We start from the raw sequence: 18,108 nt of genomic DNA on the forward strand, positions 1-18,108 counted from the left end.
GCTTTGGGAGCTCATGAGGGAGAGGGGGGTCTCTTGTACCCCAAGGCTCACAAGACTATGACAGGGTTTACTCCACAATTCCCCGCACAAGGCGGGAATAGGGGAGTTATGTGAAACAGTGGTCATGCCAGGATTACTAGGAAGGAGACCCCACTATTCCTAAAACTTTTCAGTGGTTTATTCATTCAGAAAAGATTTGCTCTGAAGCCTCCTGGGTCCTGAGCTCCAAGGATCCAGATACAAAATTGACTCTGTCTTCATGGAACTGACCTCCTAGCAGAAGGAACAACTGCTACTTAAATCGTCATACAAATAAATATACTCTTACAGGCTCTTGATGAAGCAGGGAAGGCCAGGGTGCCAGGCAGGGAGCCACATTTCCCAGGCCCCAGTTTCATCTAGATGAGCCCCCATCTCATGTAAGGATTCTCACCTGAGCACCCTGCAGTCCCCAGGGGGACTGGATTATAATCCAGTGGCTGGATTATAATGTCTAGTCTCCCCAAGGTTAAAGACAAGGTGGTGAGTGTTTTGCTTTGTTTTCTATTTCTATTTGTAAATGGGACCTTGGGCTCAGGAATCAAGGACTGTGAGTCTCACAGGCTCTCCCCACACTGTTACAAACGGCCTGTTTTCTCTGGGGACAGGAGGTGACATGATTCTGCGACACAGGCCTGCCCCCTCCAACAGCTTTGCTGTTCCCCTCCCACCTGCAGGAAGCCTACTGTGCCTACACCATCATCCTCATGGCGCTCCTCTGGTGCACCGAGGCTCTGCCCCTGGCTATCACCGCCTTCCTCCCCATCGTCATGTTCCCCATGATGGGCATAATGGGTGCCTCCGTGGTAAGCCTCCCCACCCACAGGAGGATGTGCTCCCAGGGATGGAGGGGGGTCTGCCCTAGGACGCTGATGACGGAGGAAGCCTCACCACAGACAGGGCACATGGAAGAGGTGTCCCTGCCTCTGCTTGGCAGGTTGGGGAGCACTGGGGGAGGAGTCAACCAGAAGACCGGTGGGAAGGCATTCTAGAAATGCCAGGTGCATGGCTGGTGTCAAGAGTTAATTCGAAGTGGGAGCGACTAGGCCTAGATGAGGGAAGGAAAAGGGGGCCTTGATAGCCAGCTAAAGAGTTTGTATCCTTCTAGTTCAGAGGCTCTGAAACTTGAGCATGCATCAGGATCACCTGCAGAACTATTTAAACACATTGCTGGCTCTACCCCAGAGTTTCTGACTCAGGAGATCTGGAGCAAGGTCTAAGCATTTCATTTCTAGCAAGTTCCAGGTTGTTGATGATGCTGGCCCAGGGACCACACTAAGAACTGCTGCGTTAGTTTCTAGAAAGGACATTAAATGCTTTATCTCCCAGGCAATGGCTTTGCAACAGGAGTGGATTCAGGTTAGATGATGTCTCAGTCGTTCCTGAGGGGAGAAAGAATGACTTTGGCAGGAAGACAGGAAACTGGTTAATATTAAATGGCAGATGAGCCAAAGACCATTTCCATTTGGGTCCTAGAGCCCAGGGGACCAACCTCCATTTGTGGGAATATCAGTATCGGCACCCTGCATGCCCAGAGGCACGGGGGGACCCCTTTCTCCTTCTCAACTGTCCCCGCCGGCCAGGTCAGCACTGAGTACCTTAAGGACAGCAACATGCTATTCATCGGGGGGATGTTAGTGGCGCTGGCCGTGGAACACTGGAATCTGCACAAGCGCATCGCCCTCCACGTGCTTCTCACCATCGGTGTGCGGCCCTCCCTGTGAGTTCCCACAGACCAAGTCTGGAGGACCTGGGGTGGTGGTGTGCTGGGCATCCAGTCCTTGAAGGGATGCTGGAACACCAGTGTGTCTGTCTGTCCGTCGCTAGGCTGATCCTGGGTTTCATGGTGGTCACGGCCTTCCTGTCCATGTGGATCAGCAACACAGCCACCACTGCCATGATGGTGCCCATTGCCCATGCCGTTCTGGATCAGCTGCACGAGATGCCCACAGGCATGGATGTTGAGGAGGGCAGCAACAACCCCGCCTTTGAGCTCCAGGAACCGAGTCCCCAGAAGGAAGAGACCGAGCTTGATGAGAAAGGTGACGCCAGGCCCTGCCCCGAACCCTCAGTCCTTGAGGAGGGTCTGAGGCGATGCCCATGATAGGAGTAGTCATCCTGGCACGTTTAGGGAGAGAAGAGGGAAGCAAGAAGTTCGGTGACCAACGTGTTCTGGTTTGCCTGAGATTTTCCTGGTTTTGAAATGAAAAGTCCCACAGGCAGGGAATTCCCTCAGTCCTGGGCAAACCAAGATGCTAGGTCACCCTGGCAAGCCGAGAGCGGAAGCCTGGGTGGGCTGTCAGGGGTCCAGGCTCCACTCTTCCTGTGTGGTTTGGACAGTCTTCTTCCCTTCTCTGTGCCTCAGTTTCCCTCTCTCAGAAGAGGGGTTGGGCCAGGTGGTGTCTGGGGGGATCACTCCGGCCTGAGACTCCAGGGAGTGCTGGCCCTTGCAGACCTGGAAGCAGCCTCTGCCCTCCCCACAGCCTGGGACTAGGCTGCTCAGTGACAAGGTGCCCTAGAGGCCCTGGAGCTCCCACCATGCTCCCCAGAACTGGCCCTGCGCCCATCCCCAACCTGAGCTCTCCCTTGTTCCCAGACAACAAGCAGGATGGCCCTGCCCCCCCTGTTCCTTTGGAGTCCAGGGCACAGCGGAACGAGGAGCAGCTCCGCTTCACCCAGGGCATGAGCCTGTGTGTGTGCTACTCGGCCAGCATCGGGGGCATCGCCACCCTGACTGGCACCACAACAAACCTGGTGCTGCAAGGCCAGGTCAACTCGTGAGTGGCTGAGTGGGAGGGGCTCTGCATTCTGATGGGGGGTGCGGCAGGCTGGTCGCCGGGCAAGGCCGCACAGCAGCCTGAATCCCTCTTCAGGCTCTTTCCCCAAAATGGCAACGTGGTGAACTTCGCCTCCTGGTTTTTCTTTGCCTTCCCCGCCATGGTCATCTTGCTGCTGCTTTCCTGGGTGTGGCTGCAGTTCCTCTTCTTAGGCTTCAAGTAAGTGGTGGAGCGGGTAAGAGCTGCCCAGGTGCCTGCCCTTACCCTCTAGGAGCTTCCAGTTGGGTCACCAGGTAGCCCTGCAGAAAAGGGCATAATCACCATCCCGGTGAGAAGGCCTCTCCCTCCCAAGGCCCTTCTGTGCACTTGGCCCCCCCCCCATCTGAGGGAATTACTGTTTGGAGAGTATTAGCCCATCTATCAGATGAGCAAACTGAGGTTCAAGACATGGTACACAACTAGATGTGTCAATGCTGGGATTGAAAACCAGATCTCCTGATGCCCAGGCCAGGTCCCATTCCATAACAGTCCCCAATCCTTTGGCAGGTGCTTAAGAAGCACACGCTGTGAGCATCGTCAGTTACAAAAGTCCTTGTTGTGCTCCTACTGTGTGCCTGGCCCTCTGCTAGGCACTGAGAACACCAGAAGCATTAGACAGTCCCTGTCCTTGGAGCTCACCATCTAATGGGTGATGATAAGGTAGGAGCAGTGACAGAGGAAAGCCCAGGTGCTGTGGGAGGACGGCCCAGGATAGTGAAGATTCTAGAAGTCCCCTGGCAGAGATGATGCCTGAACTGAATCTTATAGAGTTAGAAGTCAGCCAGGTAGAGAACGAGGTAAAGTCATTCCAGCAGCAGGAAGAGCTTGTGTACAAAGGTACAGAGGCAAGAAAGAGCATGCTGGGTTTGGGGGAACTCTAGTTCTGTGTGACTGAAACACAAAGAGGAAAAAAGAGTATCAGCATATGAAGCTGGAGAAGTAGGCAGGGGAAGATTATGGGGAATCTCATGTGCCATATAAAGAGTATGGACCTTGCTCTTGAGGCCAAGAGTAGTAAAGAGGTTCTATTCCTTCTTCCAACCCTTGATTACTAGTAGTCACTAGAGCTCTGAGTTGAAAATCATGTGAGACCCTGCTGGAGCTCAGCTGGAATCAACTCTGGGATTGATTAGTGATGTCTGCTATAGTACAGGCTAAGAGTGGTGGTATGACTGTTATTGTGGTATAAGTTGTTATTTGTCCATCCTGCCCAGGCAGTGGGGAGCCATTGAGAGTTTTTAAGCATTGTTGCTGTAAAATTGCTTGGGCAGGTGCAAGGAGGCTGGATTGAGGTTGGGGATGGTACAAAGCAAAGTGTTAGTCAAAGAGACCAGCACAGTGCTAAGCAACATCAAGGATTCAAAGATGTGTGAAGCATGGTTTTTCCCTTGAGGAACTCACAAGTCCAGCAGGGGAGTTGAGATTTGCCCAAGTGAAAAGTTAGAAGTCAAAGTGAGCTAAGCACATGGAAGTGGGCTGCAGATTCCCGTGCCCCAGAGGACAGTGTGGGTGGGGCCCAGGCTGGCAGAGGATGCCCAGAAGCAGTAAGAGAGGGAAGGGAGGATTTCCTGAAAGGCTATTGGAGGCGGGGAGTGATGAGTCAGGGCCAGAAGGAGGCCTGGGGTCTAGGCCTCTAGGGCCTCCTCACTCTGGGCAAGGGAGGGCTCAGCACAAGAGAATTCCTGGAAGGACAGAGGGGTCAATGGGGCGCATGGAGCAGGGACAAGCACAGGGAAACCCAATCCCCCATCCTCAGCCTCCCCTCTGCTAAATAAGAGCCATGACACCCCAGAGTCTTCTGCTCTTCTTCCAGAACATTGGGAACCTTTACAGCTCATGGGAGTTCCCTGGCAGTCCAGTGGTCGGGACTCAGCACTTCCACTGCTGTGGCCCTTGGTTCACTCAGCACTTTCACTGCTGTGGCCCTTGGTCCCGCAAGCCGCGTGGCGCGGCCAAAACAACAACAACAACAAAACCACAGGCACTCACAGCCCCTTGCTCCCCTGCCTGGTGTGGTGCCCTTACGAGCCGTCCCCACCCCTACCTGCAGCTTCCGGAAGAACTGTGGCTTGGGGGACCAGATGAGGAAACAAGAGCGAGCAGCCTTCGAAGTCATCCGGAGAGAGCACAAGCTGCTGGGCCCCATGACCTTTGCAGAAAAGGCTGTCACCATCCTCTTTGTCTTATTGGTGGTGCTCTGGTTCACTCGGGAGCCAGGCTTTTTCACCGGCTGGGGTAACCTGGCTTTTTCCGATGAGAATGGGAAAAGGTGAGCACTGCGGGGAGGAGAAATACTTCCAAGAGGAGGGAAGGGAGCAGGACCCCCAACGCAGAACAGGAGGTAACGTTGGGTTGAGGTGGGAGGAACTTGCAAGGACGGGTTGGCACATCTGTGGGAGGGGCTCCTCTCCAGCCCCCCTGCATCCTGTGACCCTGAGCAGCCCTAAGCCGCTAAGCCTGCCCTCCCTGCCCCGCCCGCAGCATGCCATCCGATGGGACAGTAGCCATCTTAATCGGTGTAATTTTGTTCATCGTGCCCTCCAAGATCCCAGGGCTGACTCAGAAACCAGGTAAGCACCTGGTCTGGGGCAGGGAAGGGCCTCTGGGCAGACCCCGCCTTCTGGCATGTGACATCCCTTCGACCACACTCGGCAGGAGTAGACCAAGCCCAGAGAAGCTGGGGTGATTTGCCAAGGGCACAGGGACTCAGGGACAAAGTCGTGATGTTGCAGAACTGAGGGTCCCTCTCTTCCACGCATTAAGCTCTGACAGGGACCCACCCGTACAGAGCGGGGAAGGGAAGGGGAGGAAAGCCTGTTGGCTCTTGGTGACCCATCCTCTTCTGCTTGGGGAGTAGGTAAACCAGGGAAGCTGAAGGCCCCTCCTGCCCTCCTCAACTGGAAAATAGTTAAAGAGAAGATGCCTTGGAATATCGTGCTCCTTCTGGGCGGTGGCTTTGCCCTGGCCAAGGGCAGTGAGGTGACAGACCCCACCCCCTCCCCAACCCACTTGAGGGAGACCCTGTAACAGGGGCAGAGGGGCCCTGCTTCTCTCCCACACAGGGGAGCCCTGACCCCCCACTTAGGAGCCCCCTGGTGGGCAGAGCCTTTGCAGCAGCTGGAGAAACAGCTTAGAGCCCTAAGACACGGGGAGGAAACACAAGCCATAGGGACCTCTCCCTAGTGGGGGCTTCTCTGGTGAGCAGGGACTGTACTCGGTGATCACCCAGTCCATCCCCTCACCGCCTGCCAGACAGAGAATGCCAAAGCTTTAGCACCAGGGAGTAGTTGGCGGGCATTGGGTTGACGCAGTTTGCTGGCTGAGGCCACCAGGGGGCACCATGATCATACCCAGCCAGGCTCTGGGGACCGGGTCATCATTCCCCATAGTCTCCATCCAAGACAGAAATCCCTGAACCTGCACCCCCAGGCCTCGGTGTTCTGGCTAAGCTCATTCGCTGCACGGACAGGAGCTTTCCTGGGTCAGGGATTGGTTAGTTCCTCCATCAAGCGCTCACTGACTGTGCCAAGCGCTGTGCTGGGTGCTGGGTGCTAAGTGGGCAACATTGTATATAATAAAGTCCCAGCTCCCTGGGGCTCACAGTCTGGCATTATAGGTGTGGTCAAGGCAAGACCTTGGAGCTCTTCTGACCCTGTGAACTGTCCCCGTCCCCCTCTTGGCCTCTTCCCAGCCTCTACCAGGGCCCTTCCCCTTCTCCCTCCTTGCTGGGAGCAAGGTCCCCCCCTGTCCCAACCTGCTAGGCTGGAGGGGGCAGGCAGAGGGCTGAGGTTGGCCAGGAACTTCGTGAAGAGAGGTCAGGAGAGCAGGAGTAAATGCGGTCAAAGGTCTTTACTCTCATCAAGCCCCAGGTTTCCCAAGAAAGCCCCTTCGCTATCCATCTGACCCTTCTGCCCACACCCAACTGTCCTTCAAGAGCAGTAGAGGGGGCCCCCAGGTTTCAGCTGGGTCTCATCTTCCCTCCCAAGCTGCCCTTGTCTCTGAAGATTCTAGAGAGGCGCAGGCAAGAACAGGACCCTCCCGGAGCCTCAGCAGGGGACTCTGGGGCCCCAGGAAGCCCAGCCTCCCACACACCACCCTCCTCTGCCTACAGGAATCGGGCCTGTCGAAGTGGCTGGGGGACAAGCTGACCCCGCTGGAGAGTGTGCCGCCTCCCGCCATTGCCTTCATCCTCTGCCTCATGATTGCCACCTTCACTGAGTGCACCAGCAACGTGGCCACCACCACAATCTTCCTGCCCATCTTGGCTTCCATGGTGAGCTGGCCCTGCAGAAACACCTCCTCCAGGCAGCCCTTCTGCCCACACTGCCTGCAGAAGTGTGGGGCCCTGCCTGAAGGCCAGAATGACCTGTCTGCACCTCCTCTCATTTCTGGGAAAAGACCCCTGAGCTTCCACCCTTCCCCAGGCTCTTCAGTGACTTTGGGCCCCAAGGCCCTGTGCCCCCTGACTCACTCCATCCCTGATGATATCACCCCTGGAGTATCTTGATGGGGCTTACTGGTGGCCTCGCCCACCTCCCTGGGCCAGCTCCTGTTCTTGTCATTCCTGAGGTGACGGCATGAAATTGCTCCCCGGAGCGTCCCCAACCCCTTCTCCAGGCGCGTTCCCACAGCCTTTGATGATGACACCCACAAGCCCCTTTGAGATCCTTTTTATGGGTCCCTCCCCTTCCCACGCCCCACAGGGCAGGGCTGCACACTTATCCCCTCCAGAGAGGTCAAGGGGCCCTTTTCAGGTCACCAGGTGCCTTCTGGCAGAAGTGGTGGGTTCATGGCCAGAGTGTATATTGGGGTGGGGATGGGGGTTGTCCCTCAGAGAGGGAAGCAGGAGAATGGGGCCACGCCTTCCCCTCTGGGACGGAGACTGCGATCAGCTCTGCCCCACTGTCTCTCCCTCCAGTCTCAAGCCATCTGCATCAACCCTCTCTACATCATGCTCCCCTGCACGCTTTCCAGCTCCCTGGCCTTCATGCTGCCTGTGGCCACCCCACCCAACGCCATCGCCTTCTCATTCGGAGGCCTCAAAGTGACAGACATGGTGAGTGGCAGGGGTCTCCAATGCCTCAGCACTCTGTCTTTCCATCTCGGTGGACCACAAAGTAGCTTAAAGCCGCTGAGATTCTCAGAGTTTAGAGTGGACCCTGCTGGGGTGGGTGGCGGTGGGGGAGGCTGGAATATGATCCCCAGTTGGAGTATCTTTAGGCCCTGCCAGCCCTAGGCCACTGAGAGGGAGAGGAGGGGTGAGGAATTTAGGGAAGGCACCAAGATGCCAGGCACCCGAACCCAGGGATATGGACTCAGAGAGAATGGCTCAGGGCTCGGGAAGCTCCCCTTTCCCCTGTTAGCACTGGGATTAAAGCCGGTGGTAGGGGCATCACCTAGTGTTTCAGGTTAGACCCAAGGGAGGACTTCCCAGGGAGAGGTTTGCTAGTGAGAGAGCTCCTGAGCACCTATGAACACCTAAGGGATGGGTACTGGCCCAGCTCAACACCCACTCATTCAGACTGGCTCTCCTCACCCCAGGCCCGAGCAGGATTCATGCTCAACATCATCGGGGTCCTGGTCATCACGCTGGCCATCAACACCTGGAGCATCCCCATGTTCGACCTGCACGGATTCCCCTCCTGGGCCCAGTCCAACACCACAGGCTTCTGTGGGGTCAGCCTGGCAAACGTCACAACACCTAGCCCCTAGATCACGGTATAATCTGGCCCAAGCCAGGAAGACCCACCTCGTTCCTATTCCTCTGAGCTGGGAGGGGAAACTCAGGCTCCAAGCCAAACATTGAGAGAAAGGCTCGTGTATACCTAACCTCATGTGTGTGTTCGAGGGAGATGTATGTGAGCTCAGTCTTACATGTCTGAGGAAAGTGTGTGTATGTGTATGTACGTGTGTGTGTGTAAAGACGGTGTGTCATGTGAGGATGTTCTGCAAGGGGGGTTTGTGTGTGTGATGATCCTAGGTGGTGTATGCTTGACAACGTACACTTGCGAGGTCACAGACACGACAGCGTGCTCTGTCTGGCACTCCAGGTCTTCGTCTCCCCAGCTTGGTGGGTGACCAGACCCTTTTGTTCTCTATTTATTCAAACTCAGGGCTGGAGCTGCCTGGGCAGCAAAGCCTACCAGCAGTTGCCATGGCTACAGTCTCCGGGACCGGCCCAACATACTGAGTTCCCCCCAGCCTCTCAGGTCTGGGGGGAGGTTCAAATATCAGCCCCATTAAAGTCTTTCAGTAGAGTCTGTGGTGGTTTTTCACGGCACTTTCCAGGGCTTCTCCCCAACATGGTTGAGACCCCAGGTTGGGAAATACCCTGGGAGGGGACCTGGCATCTGTCCTGTATGGCGGCCCCCTTGGCACCCCTCCCACCCAAGGGAGAAGGCAATGGCCAGGGAGCTCTGCCAAGGCCTGTCGGAGTGGACGCAGCCACCCAGGAAAGCAGCACTGACACCACCCGGCCCGGCTAATTGGGAGCTTCCACCCCCTGCATGTCTTTGAGAAAACCAGCCTCCCCATTCCCAGATACCTCCCTGGGCATTTACGTAAAACCCTCTGCCCCTGCCAACTCCTCACAGACCCCTCCACAAGCTGGAAAAACCAGTCCCACCAGACCAAGGGAGGCAGGCTGACCCATGCTAGATGCCCAGAAAGAGGGACCCTCGCCCAAAATGGCAAACCTGCAGCAAGAAGGATACAGGTGAGACTCACAGGAACAGGTTCTAAACTATGGCCTTCAGAGCCCAGGACCAGACTGCACCTGGGATCATTCTGCCTCCCAACCTCCCCTCCCCCACTCCTCTGCCCCTCCTCCTTCATGAATTCCAGAGTTTTCATTTATCTGGCAAGGTAGGTTGGGGGTGGGGAAGGATGTCACCACATCCATCATCCATCCTGGGAGCTCAACATCCCTTCCTGGCTGTAAGTTCATCTAGATGGAGATTTCCAGGAGTTCCCTTCTGCTGCAGTGGGAGAATAAAAAGAGAGCTTTACCATCACTCTCATGCCCAGTAAAACAAGGAAATGAGTTATGAAGAAAGAAAACCAGAAAGGATTTAATTCTGGATTTCCCCTCTGGGCTGGGCCTGCCCTCAGTACTCCCAGAGCTGGGGATTTGAGGGTTGGGGGGAGGGGGCTGCTGCATGGGGGAGAACATGGCTGTCCCCAGGGCACAGGAGATCCTGACAGGACATGCCAGACATCCAGCAGAATGAGAAGTGTCAGGAGAGGGGCCCTGCCCCCATCCCAGACCCCAGGCTGGCATTCTTCACTCATGAAGCGCAGTCATAAATCACGGCTCCCACCCAGACCCACACTCGGACCCTCCCAAGGCCCCAGGCGACAGCCCCCTCCACTGGGAGTGGGCCAGGCCCAGAGTGGTGGGACTCCACCAGTGGCTTACCCGCAGTGGGTTCCTAAGGAGTAGTCCCAGCCCCATCTGCAAGGAGGACCCTCTGCTGCTACTTTCTTCGGGACCCTGGTTTGGCACCCACAGTCCAGCCCTGGCTGGGGAAGAGACAGGTGTGCTTCCTAGGGGACACATGGCCCTCCACTGTTCTCAGCTCCCCTTTGGACCTCTCCACTTCCCCGTCAGTCTGGCTCAGAGAGGGCCAGATGTGGACTGAGACCACACAGCAGCCCCAGGGGATGACTGGGCTGGCCCTGCCTTCCTTCTCAGGCGAGGAGGTGGATGAAAACTGGCCTAAGGGTGGAGGGGTCGGCTATGGTGGGTGCCCTGGCAGCGCTCAGGGCAGGCTTCCCCCAGGTGCTTAGAATCCATCCTCCTCAGCAGGCGGGAGGGCATACGGGAGGCAGGCGGCACCTGTTGTCCTAATCACTGTCATTAGCTGGGCAATAAGGAAGCACGGACTGGGCCTTTGAAGAAAGGGCCGTCAACCCAGGTCAGGTGTGTGCAGGCGGCCTAGCAGCTCAGCCCCTCCTGGACACACACACTCTGGGCTTCAGGAGGATGGGGCTCTGCGGGGATGGGGGTCTATGCCCTCCCTGCCTGGCCACTCACACCCCTTCCCCCCATGGCTTCCAGGAAGGTAGCAAGGGGTTTCGAGTGTCTCGAACGAGCTGAACTTGCGCAGTGCTGGGACTCAAAAACTTCTATGATAGTGAGCTCCCCATTGCTAGAGAAGATCAATGAGGCCGGAACAACTTGAGGACAGTCTGCCTGATGCGGCTGTGTCCCTAGTTCCTAGCACAGGGCCTGGTACGGTGACTGTTGTATGAATGAATGAATATAACAGAAGGATGGGGGGCTTCTTGCTCCTGGAGGGAAGTCTGCCCTCAAAGCCCTTTTCCAGACTGCTGTGTGTGAAGTGCTATGTGACCTTGAGCCAATGTCACCTTTTAGGCTCATCAGATAGGCCCAGTTTTCCCCTGCCCCTGTCCCCTATGGCCCTGGGAATGTCCCTGTTTCCCTCCCCCCTCTTCCTGCTGGCCAGCCCCAGCCCCAGCCCCAGAGAACCATAGCAGCCAGAAGGCCCAGCAAAGAGCTATCAAGACAAGTTTTTAAGGAGAAACCTGGCATGTGTGCTTGTTAGGGGGATGCAGAAGGTGGGAGTAGGGATATTGATCCCCCTCTCTGGGTTCACCTTGACTTGGGCTTTAGGTCAAGAGAAACTCTGTGGGTTAGGATCCTCAACCCCACAGTAGGCCCCTTGGGGGCTCAGGCCATGACTTCTCTGTCTCCCCAAAGTCTCAGAGGGGAGGCTCCTTCATGAAATGGGAGGGGTGAGCTGTGCAGGCAGGTGGGCAGTGCAGCCAGGGGTGCAGGGTGAGGGATGGGGTAGGAATGGGATGGGTGAGGTTTGGGTGGGTGCCAGCCTGGAGAGGGTGCCCCCTGCAGCCTGCACCCAGTCTGGGCCCCATTAGTCATGATTAGCAGAGCCAAGAGGTTTTTCTAGGGGGCTTAAAAGGCTGAGCCTCAACCTCAGGGAAAGGAAGGGGGAGAGGAGGGGATGCGGTTGGGGCAGATGGAGCAGTCTGATTGGGAAGATTGTGACAGAGATTCAAAAGAGCTGCTCTTAAAGGTGGGGAGACCCACAGACGCCTACACACAGAACCACTGATTCCTGGGTCACACAGAGGACAGCACATAGATATGCACAGACGCCTGCGTACATAGTTACACACTCACAGGTACTCATAGCCCTTCAGACACCCAGAGTCATTCGTGGACACACACACACACATACACAGTCACAGACACTTGTACAAACACTCACTCAGACACTCACATAAACACGGATGCCCATGCACACAGTGTCAGACCTGAGTGTTCCCAGAAGTACAGAGAAGCTCACACACACCGAGACACAGATTCTGGCACAGACACACCCAGTATCACATTATAGCTCCACAGACTTAATGCACACCCATGGAGGCACATGTGAGCATGGTAACAGAAATGTAAATACTTGCACACTCACAGTCACACACACACACACACACACCAGCATTGCTCCTCCCCATCTCCACAACCATGCCTCCTGCAGCAGGAGGGATTAAGGTGAGACAGGAGAAGCCTGCCCTCTCCACCCAGCAGGACTCTAGCTACAACCCTCACCACTGGTCCCCCCCACCAAGCTCTCGGCTTGGAAACTCCCTGGATTTCCCAGAGGGTCAGCCACCCAGAACTGGCTCAGACCTCCCAACCCAGCACCCTTGTCACACACCTTCCACGGCCCTGGCCAGTGCTCCTCTGATCATCTACAGCCAAGGAGCTGCCTGCTCTCCCCCAGGAAGCCCATCCTGACTAACTCCAGACCTCTCCAGCCCTTCCTTGACCTGGGGTCCTCGGGCCTCAGGGCCGCCTGACAGCCATGCTTGGGCCCTGTCCCTCTGCAGATGTTCTTAGGGTCTTCCACACCAATGGAGTGAGACTTGGAAGGCCTGGGAAGTGGCAGGCTCAGTCTTGGGAACTCACTTTTGGAAGACAAGCTCAGCTCACATGAACACAAGTAGACAGGGGATTCCCTGGCTGTCCAGTGGTTAGGTTTCTGCACTTCCACTGCCATGGGCCCGGGTTTGATCCCTGGTCAGGGAACTAAGATCTCACATGCCGTGCAGTGTGGCCAAAAATAAATAAATGAATAAATTTTTTTTTAATTAAAAAAAAAGTTCACATTCTCTGAAAACATACACACACACACATACACACACACACACACACACACACACACACACACACACACAAGTAGACAGAAGATAGCCAGTCCTGACATAGGGTGCTAGGAGGGAGCCCCCCCCTTCCATCATCCTGGGACTCCCAAGAGTGGAAACATACCCTTCCTTCTCCCTGGGGACACCAGACTGCCTCATGGCAGACAGTGGCCAGAGAGATTTCCCTCCCTAGTCAGGGCTGCTACTGGCTCAGAGCATCCCAGCCCTAGGCAGAGCTCAGCAACAGACAGTGAACCGGTTCTGACCGCCAGTCTCCAGAGAGACAAATCTTCCCCTGGTTCCAGTCTGTTTAAACACCGAGCTACAGCCCGTCCAGGCCAGAGCCCAGCTCAGCTACATCGGCAGGTCCTGAAATTAGGGTGCTGGAGTGTGTGGGACCAAACCTCCAGATGGAAGCAGCTTCCAAGGGGAGCAGAGCTGACCTTGCAATAGCTAGAATTGAGGGTAGACACCAGGACAGACTTTCTGGGTCTAGGAGAGAACTCTGAGGGGCTGGAGAGGATGAGAAAAGGAGAGGATGGTCCTATCTGGAGGCCGAGAATGCGAAGAATGACCTCACAAATCCTCTTTCAGTCTCAATTCCCAAGGCTCCTGCTTCTACTCCCAAACTGCATGCAATAAGGGAGTAGTACCTCCCAAAGGAAAGAGGGAGTCAGAGCCCGCACCCATTCCTGGGGCAGAGGTGGGATCCTGTCTCAGGAGGGAAAGAAGTTCATCTCAGCCATCAGTCTCACTGTAGGAAGGTGAAAAACACAGTCTCTCCTGCCAGACCATCAGAGTCTCCCTGGGACCCTTGGCGCCTAAATTCATTTGCCTTTCCTTGATTTTTAATGAAAAGTCGAAAACTTTTCATTTGTTTATTGGCCATTTGTATTTTATCTGTGAATTGCTTATTCATGTACTTTGTCCATTTTTCTGTGAGACTGTCTTTCTTCTTATTTACTTAGAGGAGCTCTTTATATATTATGAATATTAACCCTTTGTCTGTTACATATGTTACAAAACTTTCTTCCAGGCTGATTTTTGTCTTTCAACTTCGTTTATGGTACATTTTGCCCTAATGAAATATTTAGTTATTTACATAATCAACAAACATTTCTTTATGTTTTCTGCACTTGCTGTCATGCTTTAAAAATGAATTCTCCATTCCATAATTATAAAAATGTTTCCTATATTTTTCTATTTATTTGTATGGTTTTCCTTTTACATTAGATCTTTAATCCATCTGGATTTTTTTTTTAATTTATTTTTAACATCTTTATTGGAGTATAATTGCTTTACAATGGTGTGTTAATTTCTGCTTTGGATTTTTTAATGTATAACATGAAGTAAGATTTAACTTTGTTTCTTTCAGATGGAAAACTCACTATCCCAAGTTCACTTATTGAATTTTTATACTTTGCTACTGCTTTAAAATGTTATTATCATATACCAAATTCTGACAAATACCTAAGTTTATTCTGGTCTCTATTATCTTCCATTAATTTATTTGTTAATTTGCACCAAGATCACACTGTTCTAATTGCAGAAGCATTATTGAACATTTTGAAATCTAGCAGGCAAGTTCCCTCTATTAGTCTTCTTTTTCAAAAACTTCTAAGTTATTATCATGTATTTACTCTCTCCTAAACTATATATATATGTATGTATATATATATATATATATATATATACTCTTTTTTTTTTTTTTTTTTTTTTTTTTTTTTTTTTTTTTTTTTTTTTTTTTTTTTTTTTTTACTTTTTTTTTGGGGTATAATTGCTTTACAATGGTGTGTTAGTTTCTGCTTTATAACAGAGTGAGTCAGTTATACATATATATATGTTCCCATATCTCTTCCCTCTTTGTCTCCCTCCCTCCCACCCTCCCTATCCCACCCCTCCAGACAGCCACAAAGAACCGAACCGGTTTGCCTGTTCCATGCGGCTGCTTCCCACTGGCTATCTACCTTACGTTTGTTAGTATATATATGTCCATGTCTCTCTCTCGCCCTAACACACCTCACCCTTCCCCCTCCCCATATCCTCAAGTCTGTTCTCCAGTAGGTCTCTGTCTTTATTCCTGTTTTACCCCTAGGTTCTTCATAACATTTTTTTTTCTTAAATTCCATATATATGTGTTAGCATACGGTATTTGTCCTTCTCTTTCTGACTTACTTCACTCCGTATGACAGACTCTAGATCTATCCACCTCATTACAAATAGCTCAATTTCGTTTCTTTTTATGGCTGAGTAATATTCCATTGTATATATGTGCCACATCTTCTTTATCCATTCATCCGACGGCGGGCACTTAGGTTGTTTCCATCTCCGGGCTATTGTAAATAGAGCTGCAATGAACATTTTGGTACATGACTCTTTCTGAATTCTGGTTTCCTCAGGGTATATACCTAGTAGTGGGATTGCTGGGTCATATGGTAGTTCTATTTGGTAGTTTTTTAGGAACCTCCATACTGTTCTCCATAGTGGCTGAACCAATTCACATTCCCACCAGCAGTGCAAGAGTGTTCCCTTTTCTCCACACCCTTACTTTTTGGCCACACCACACCACATGTGGTATCTTAGTTCCCCAACCAGGGATCCAACCCACGTCCCCTGCAGTGGAAGCACGGAGTCTTAACCACTGGACTGCCAGGGAAGTCCCACTCTTCCCTAAATTTTAAAAAGTAATTCCCTGGCAGTCCAGTGGTTAGGACTCAGCGCTCTCACTGCCCTGGCCCAGGTTTGATCCCTGGTCAGGGAACTAAGATCTCACAAGCCATGCAGCATTGCCAAAAAAAAAAAAAAATCAACTTGTCAAGTTCGGGGAGTGGGGAATTAGACTTTTGATTTAAATTACATTTAGTTTAGGGGCTTCCCTGGTAGCACAGTGGTTAAGAATCCGCCCTGCCAATGCAGGGGACATGGGTTTGATCCCTGGTCTGGGAAGATCCCACATGCCGCGGAGCACCTAAGCCCATGCGCCACAACTACTGAGCCTGAGCTCTAGAGCCCACGTGCCACAACTACTGAAGCCCGCGTGCCTAGAGCCTGTGCTCTGCAACAAGAGAAGCCACCGCAATGAGAAGCCCACGCACCACAACAAGTAGCCCCTGCTCAATATTATATTGAACTTTCCAATTCAGGAACATGATACGCCTTTATATTTATTCAGAGTTTATTATATGTCTGTCAGTAAAGTTCTATTGTTTTCTTCATGTAGATTTTATGTACTTTTTATTAAGCTTAGTCCTGGGTATTTTGTAATGTTGTTGTTATTGTGAATTGGATCTTTTGTCTCCTTATACTTGCTTTTTTTAAAAAAAATTCATTTATGTATTTTTGGCTGCATTAGGTCTTCATTGATGCACGCGGGCTTTCTGTAGTTGCTGCGAGCAGGGGCTACTCGTTGTAGCTACTGGGCTTGATAAATAGAAAGGGGGCACATGTCTGTTGAACATCTACTATATGCCAGGGATAGTGTTGAGAACTTTAAACGTAATCTCATTCAATCCACAACAATTCTGTGGGTGACTGATATCGTTCCTTTGTTAACAGATGAGAAAACTGAGGCACAGAGTGGTAAGTATGGAAGATGACACAGCTAACCTCACTCACAGATGAGTTCATTGTTATCTGCCTCAGCACCCTCTTTTTGAAATGGATATCCCCTGCCTAGACCAAGAAGTTTCCAAATGTTTTAGTCTACTCTACACTGGTGCCAGATGGCCACCAGGACACCCCTGCCAAGGGTGACATTACTTCCCTCCTTGGAATGAGACAGAGTAAGTAGAGCGGAGCTGACCTATCCACACTCTCCGACCAGAACACAGATCCCAGGCTTTGCTGGGCACTCTACATACCTGGAGCCTCTAGTTCTAGGGAGAGATATACGTGGGCTTAGAGGCCAGAACAAGGAGGGAGGAAGAGAAGGGAAAGAATGGCCGGGGATAGGAGACAAGGGTGGGGCAAAGAAGATGAAAAGGGAACAGTGAGTAGGAGGTGGGGACAAGGTCTGGGCCGGGAGCCTGAGTCCTGGTGGGAGCAGTGGGGACCAGTTTCCAGGGCTCTCCAGGCACTCCACATCCAGTGTGGACTCTGAGCCACAGGGTCCACTCTGAGGGGGCCAGGACCGGGGCCACAACCACATAAATTTCTGTTTCCATCCTCCAGGCCATAAAGAGTGGCCGTGGGATCACGACACACAACAGGGGCCCCCATCTCCACCTGCTCAGACACACAGATACACACACAGGGCAGGATTCCTAACCCAGACCAGAGACATGTGTACAGACACAAGGGTGTACACACACAGATGACACACGAGAGGGCACGGACACAGGCCTGGATAAAGGGACACAGATCCACACACAGACATGGGGAAAGACATAGATGCAGACGCACAGCAGCCCAGGAGACAAATGTGCGAACACACAGAGACACTCACATACCCGCAGACACACAGAGGAAGTCTCGGACACATGTTCATGTGGGTGCACACACCCACACACCCAGGGAGACACCCTGAAGGTGTCAGAGGGACTGTAGAGAGACAGGCAGATGGCTGGACCTCGTGAACAGACAGTCCCCAGCAAACCTACGCTTGTGCCTGGCCCTCAAGGGGTCACAACTATTGCCTGTCCATGGCAGACCTGAGAACCCCGGGCTGCCACCCAAACTGCTCCCCAGAATCCCCTCGCCAGCTCCTTGAACACCCATGCGGTGGCCCAGCTCTCCTGACACACGTGTGCATGTCCCAACAGGCCCGTGCCCCACCCATGGGGGCTGACATCCCTGTTCTGCAGTGCAGGGAGGGGCCACAGGACAGCCCCCTCCGCCACAGGCCACAGGCTGTGCCCAAGGGGCCCAGCCTGGTCCAGGAGGAGGGAGGCGTTGAGGGGACCAGGGCGTGGCCGGGGCGGGCACAGGAGCCGGTACCTGTCAAACAAGAGCCAAGGAACAAACTAGGTTCTTAGTCACCTTTCTCTTCTCGTTTTGGCATCAGCCCCTCGGGGCAAGGGGAAGCTGATATCATAATTATTGGCTCGCCCAGCAGCTGCCTCCCCTC

The 18,108-nt window shown here is 53.1% G+C and overlaps 1 protein-coding gene across 1 annotated transcript in view; it reads left to right on the top strand.

Annotated features, from left to right (window-relative positions):
* The window catches only part of SLC13A2 (solute carrier family 13 member 2), a 21,740-nt gene extending 12,628 nt beyond the window's left edge, over nucleotides 1-9,112 (top strand). Inside the window, exons 2-12 of the mRNA XM_007452413.1 lie at nucleotides 717-845; nucleotides 1,623-1,759; nucleotides 1,867-2,081; nucleotides 2,636-2,816; nucleotides 2,913-3,035; nucleotides 4,906-5,124; nucleotides 5,337-5,425; nucleotides 5,713-5,834; nucleotides 6,967-7,128; nucleotides 7,774-7,911; nucleotides 8,397-9,112. Of these exons, the coding sequence (XP_007452475.1) occupies nucleotides 717-845; nucleotides 1,623-1,759; nucleotides 1,867-2,081; nucleotides 2,636-2,816; nucleotides 2,913-3,035; nucleotides 4,906-5,124; nucleotides 5,337-5,425; nucleotides 5,713-5,834; nucleotides 6,967-7,128; nucleotides 7,774-7,911; nucleotides 8,397-8,567 (1,686 nt within the window). The 3' untranslated portion in view covers nucleotides 8,568-9,112. The remainder of the gene's footprint in view (nucleotides 1-716; nucleotides 846-1,622; nucleotides 1,760-1,866; nucleotides 2,082-2,635; nucleotides 2,817-2,912; nucleotides 3,036-4,905; nucleotides 5,125-5,336; nucleotides 5,426-5,712; nucleotides 5,835-6,966; nucleotides 7,129-7,773; nucleotides 7,912-8,396) is intronic.
* The last annotated feature ends 8,996 nt before the right edge of the window (nucleotides 9,113-18,108 follow it).

Source organism: Lipotes vexillifer, unplaced genomic scaffold (genome assembly GCF_000442215.2).
Source record: "Lipotes vexillifer unplaced genomic scaffold, Lipotes_vexillifer_v1.1 scaffold216, whole genome shotgun sequence".
Lineage (NCBI taxonomy): Eukaryota > Metazoa > Chordata > Mammalia > Artiodactyla > Lipotidae > Lipotes > Lipotes vexillifer.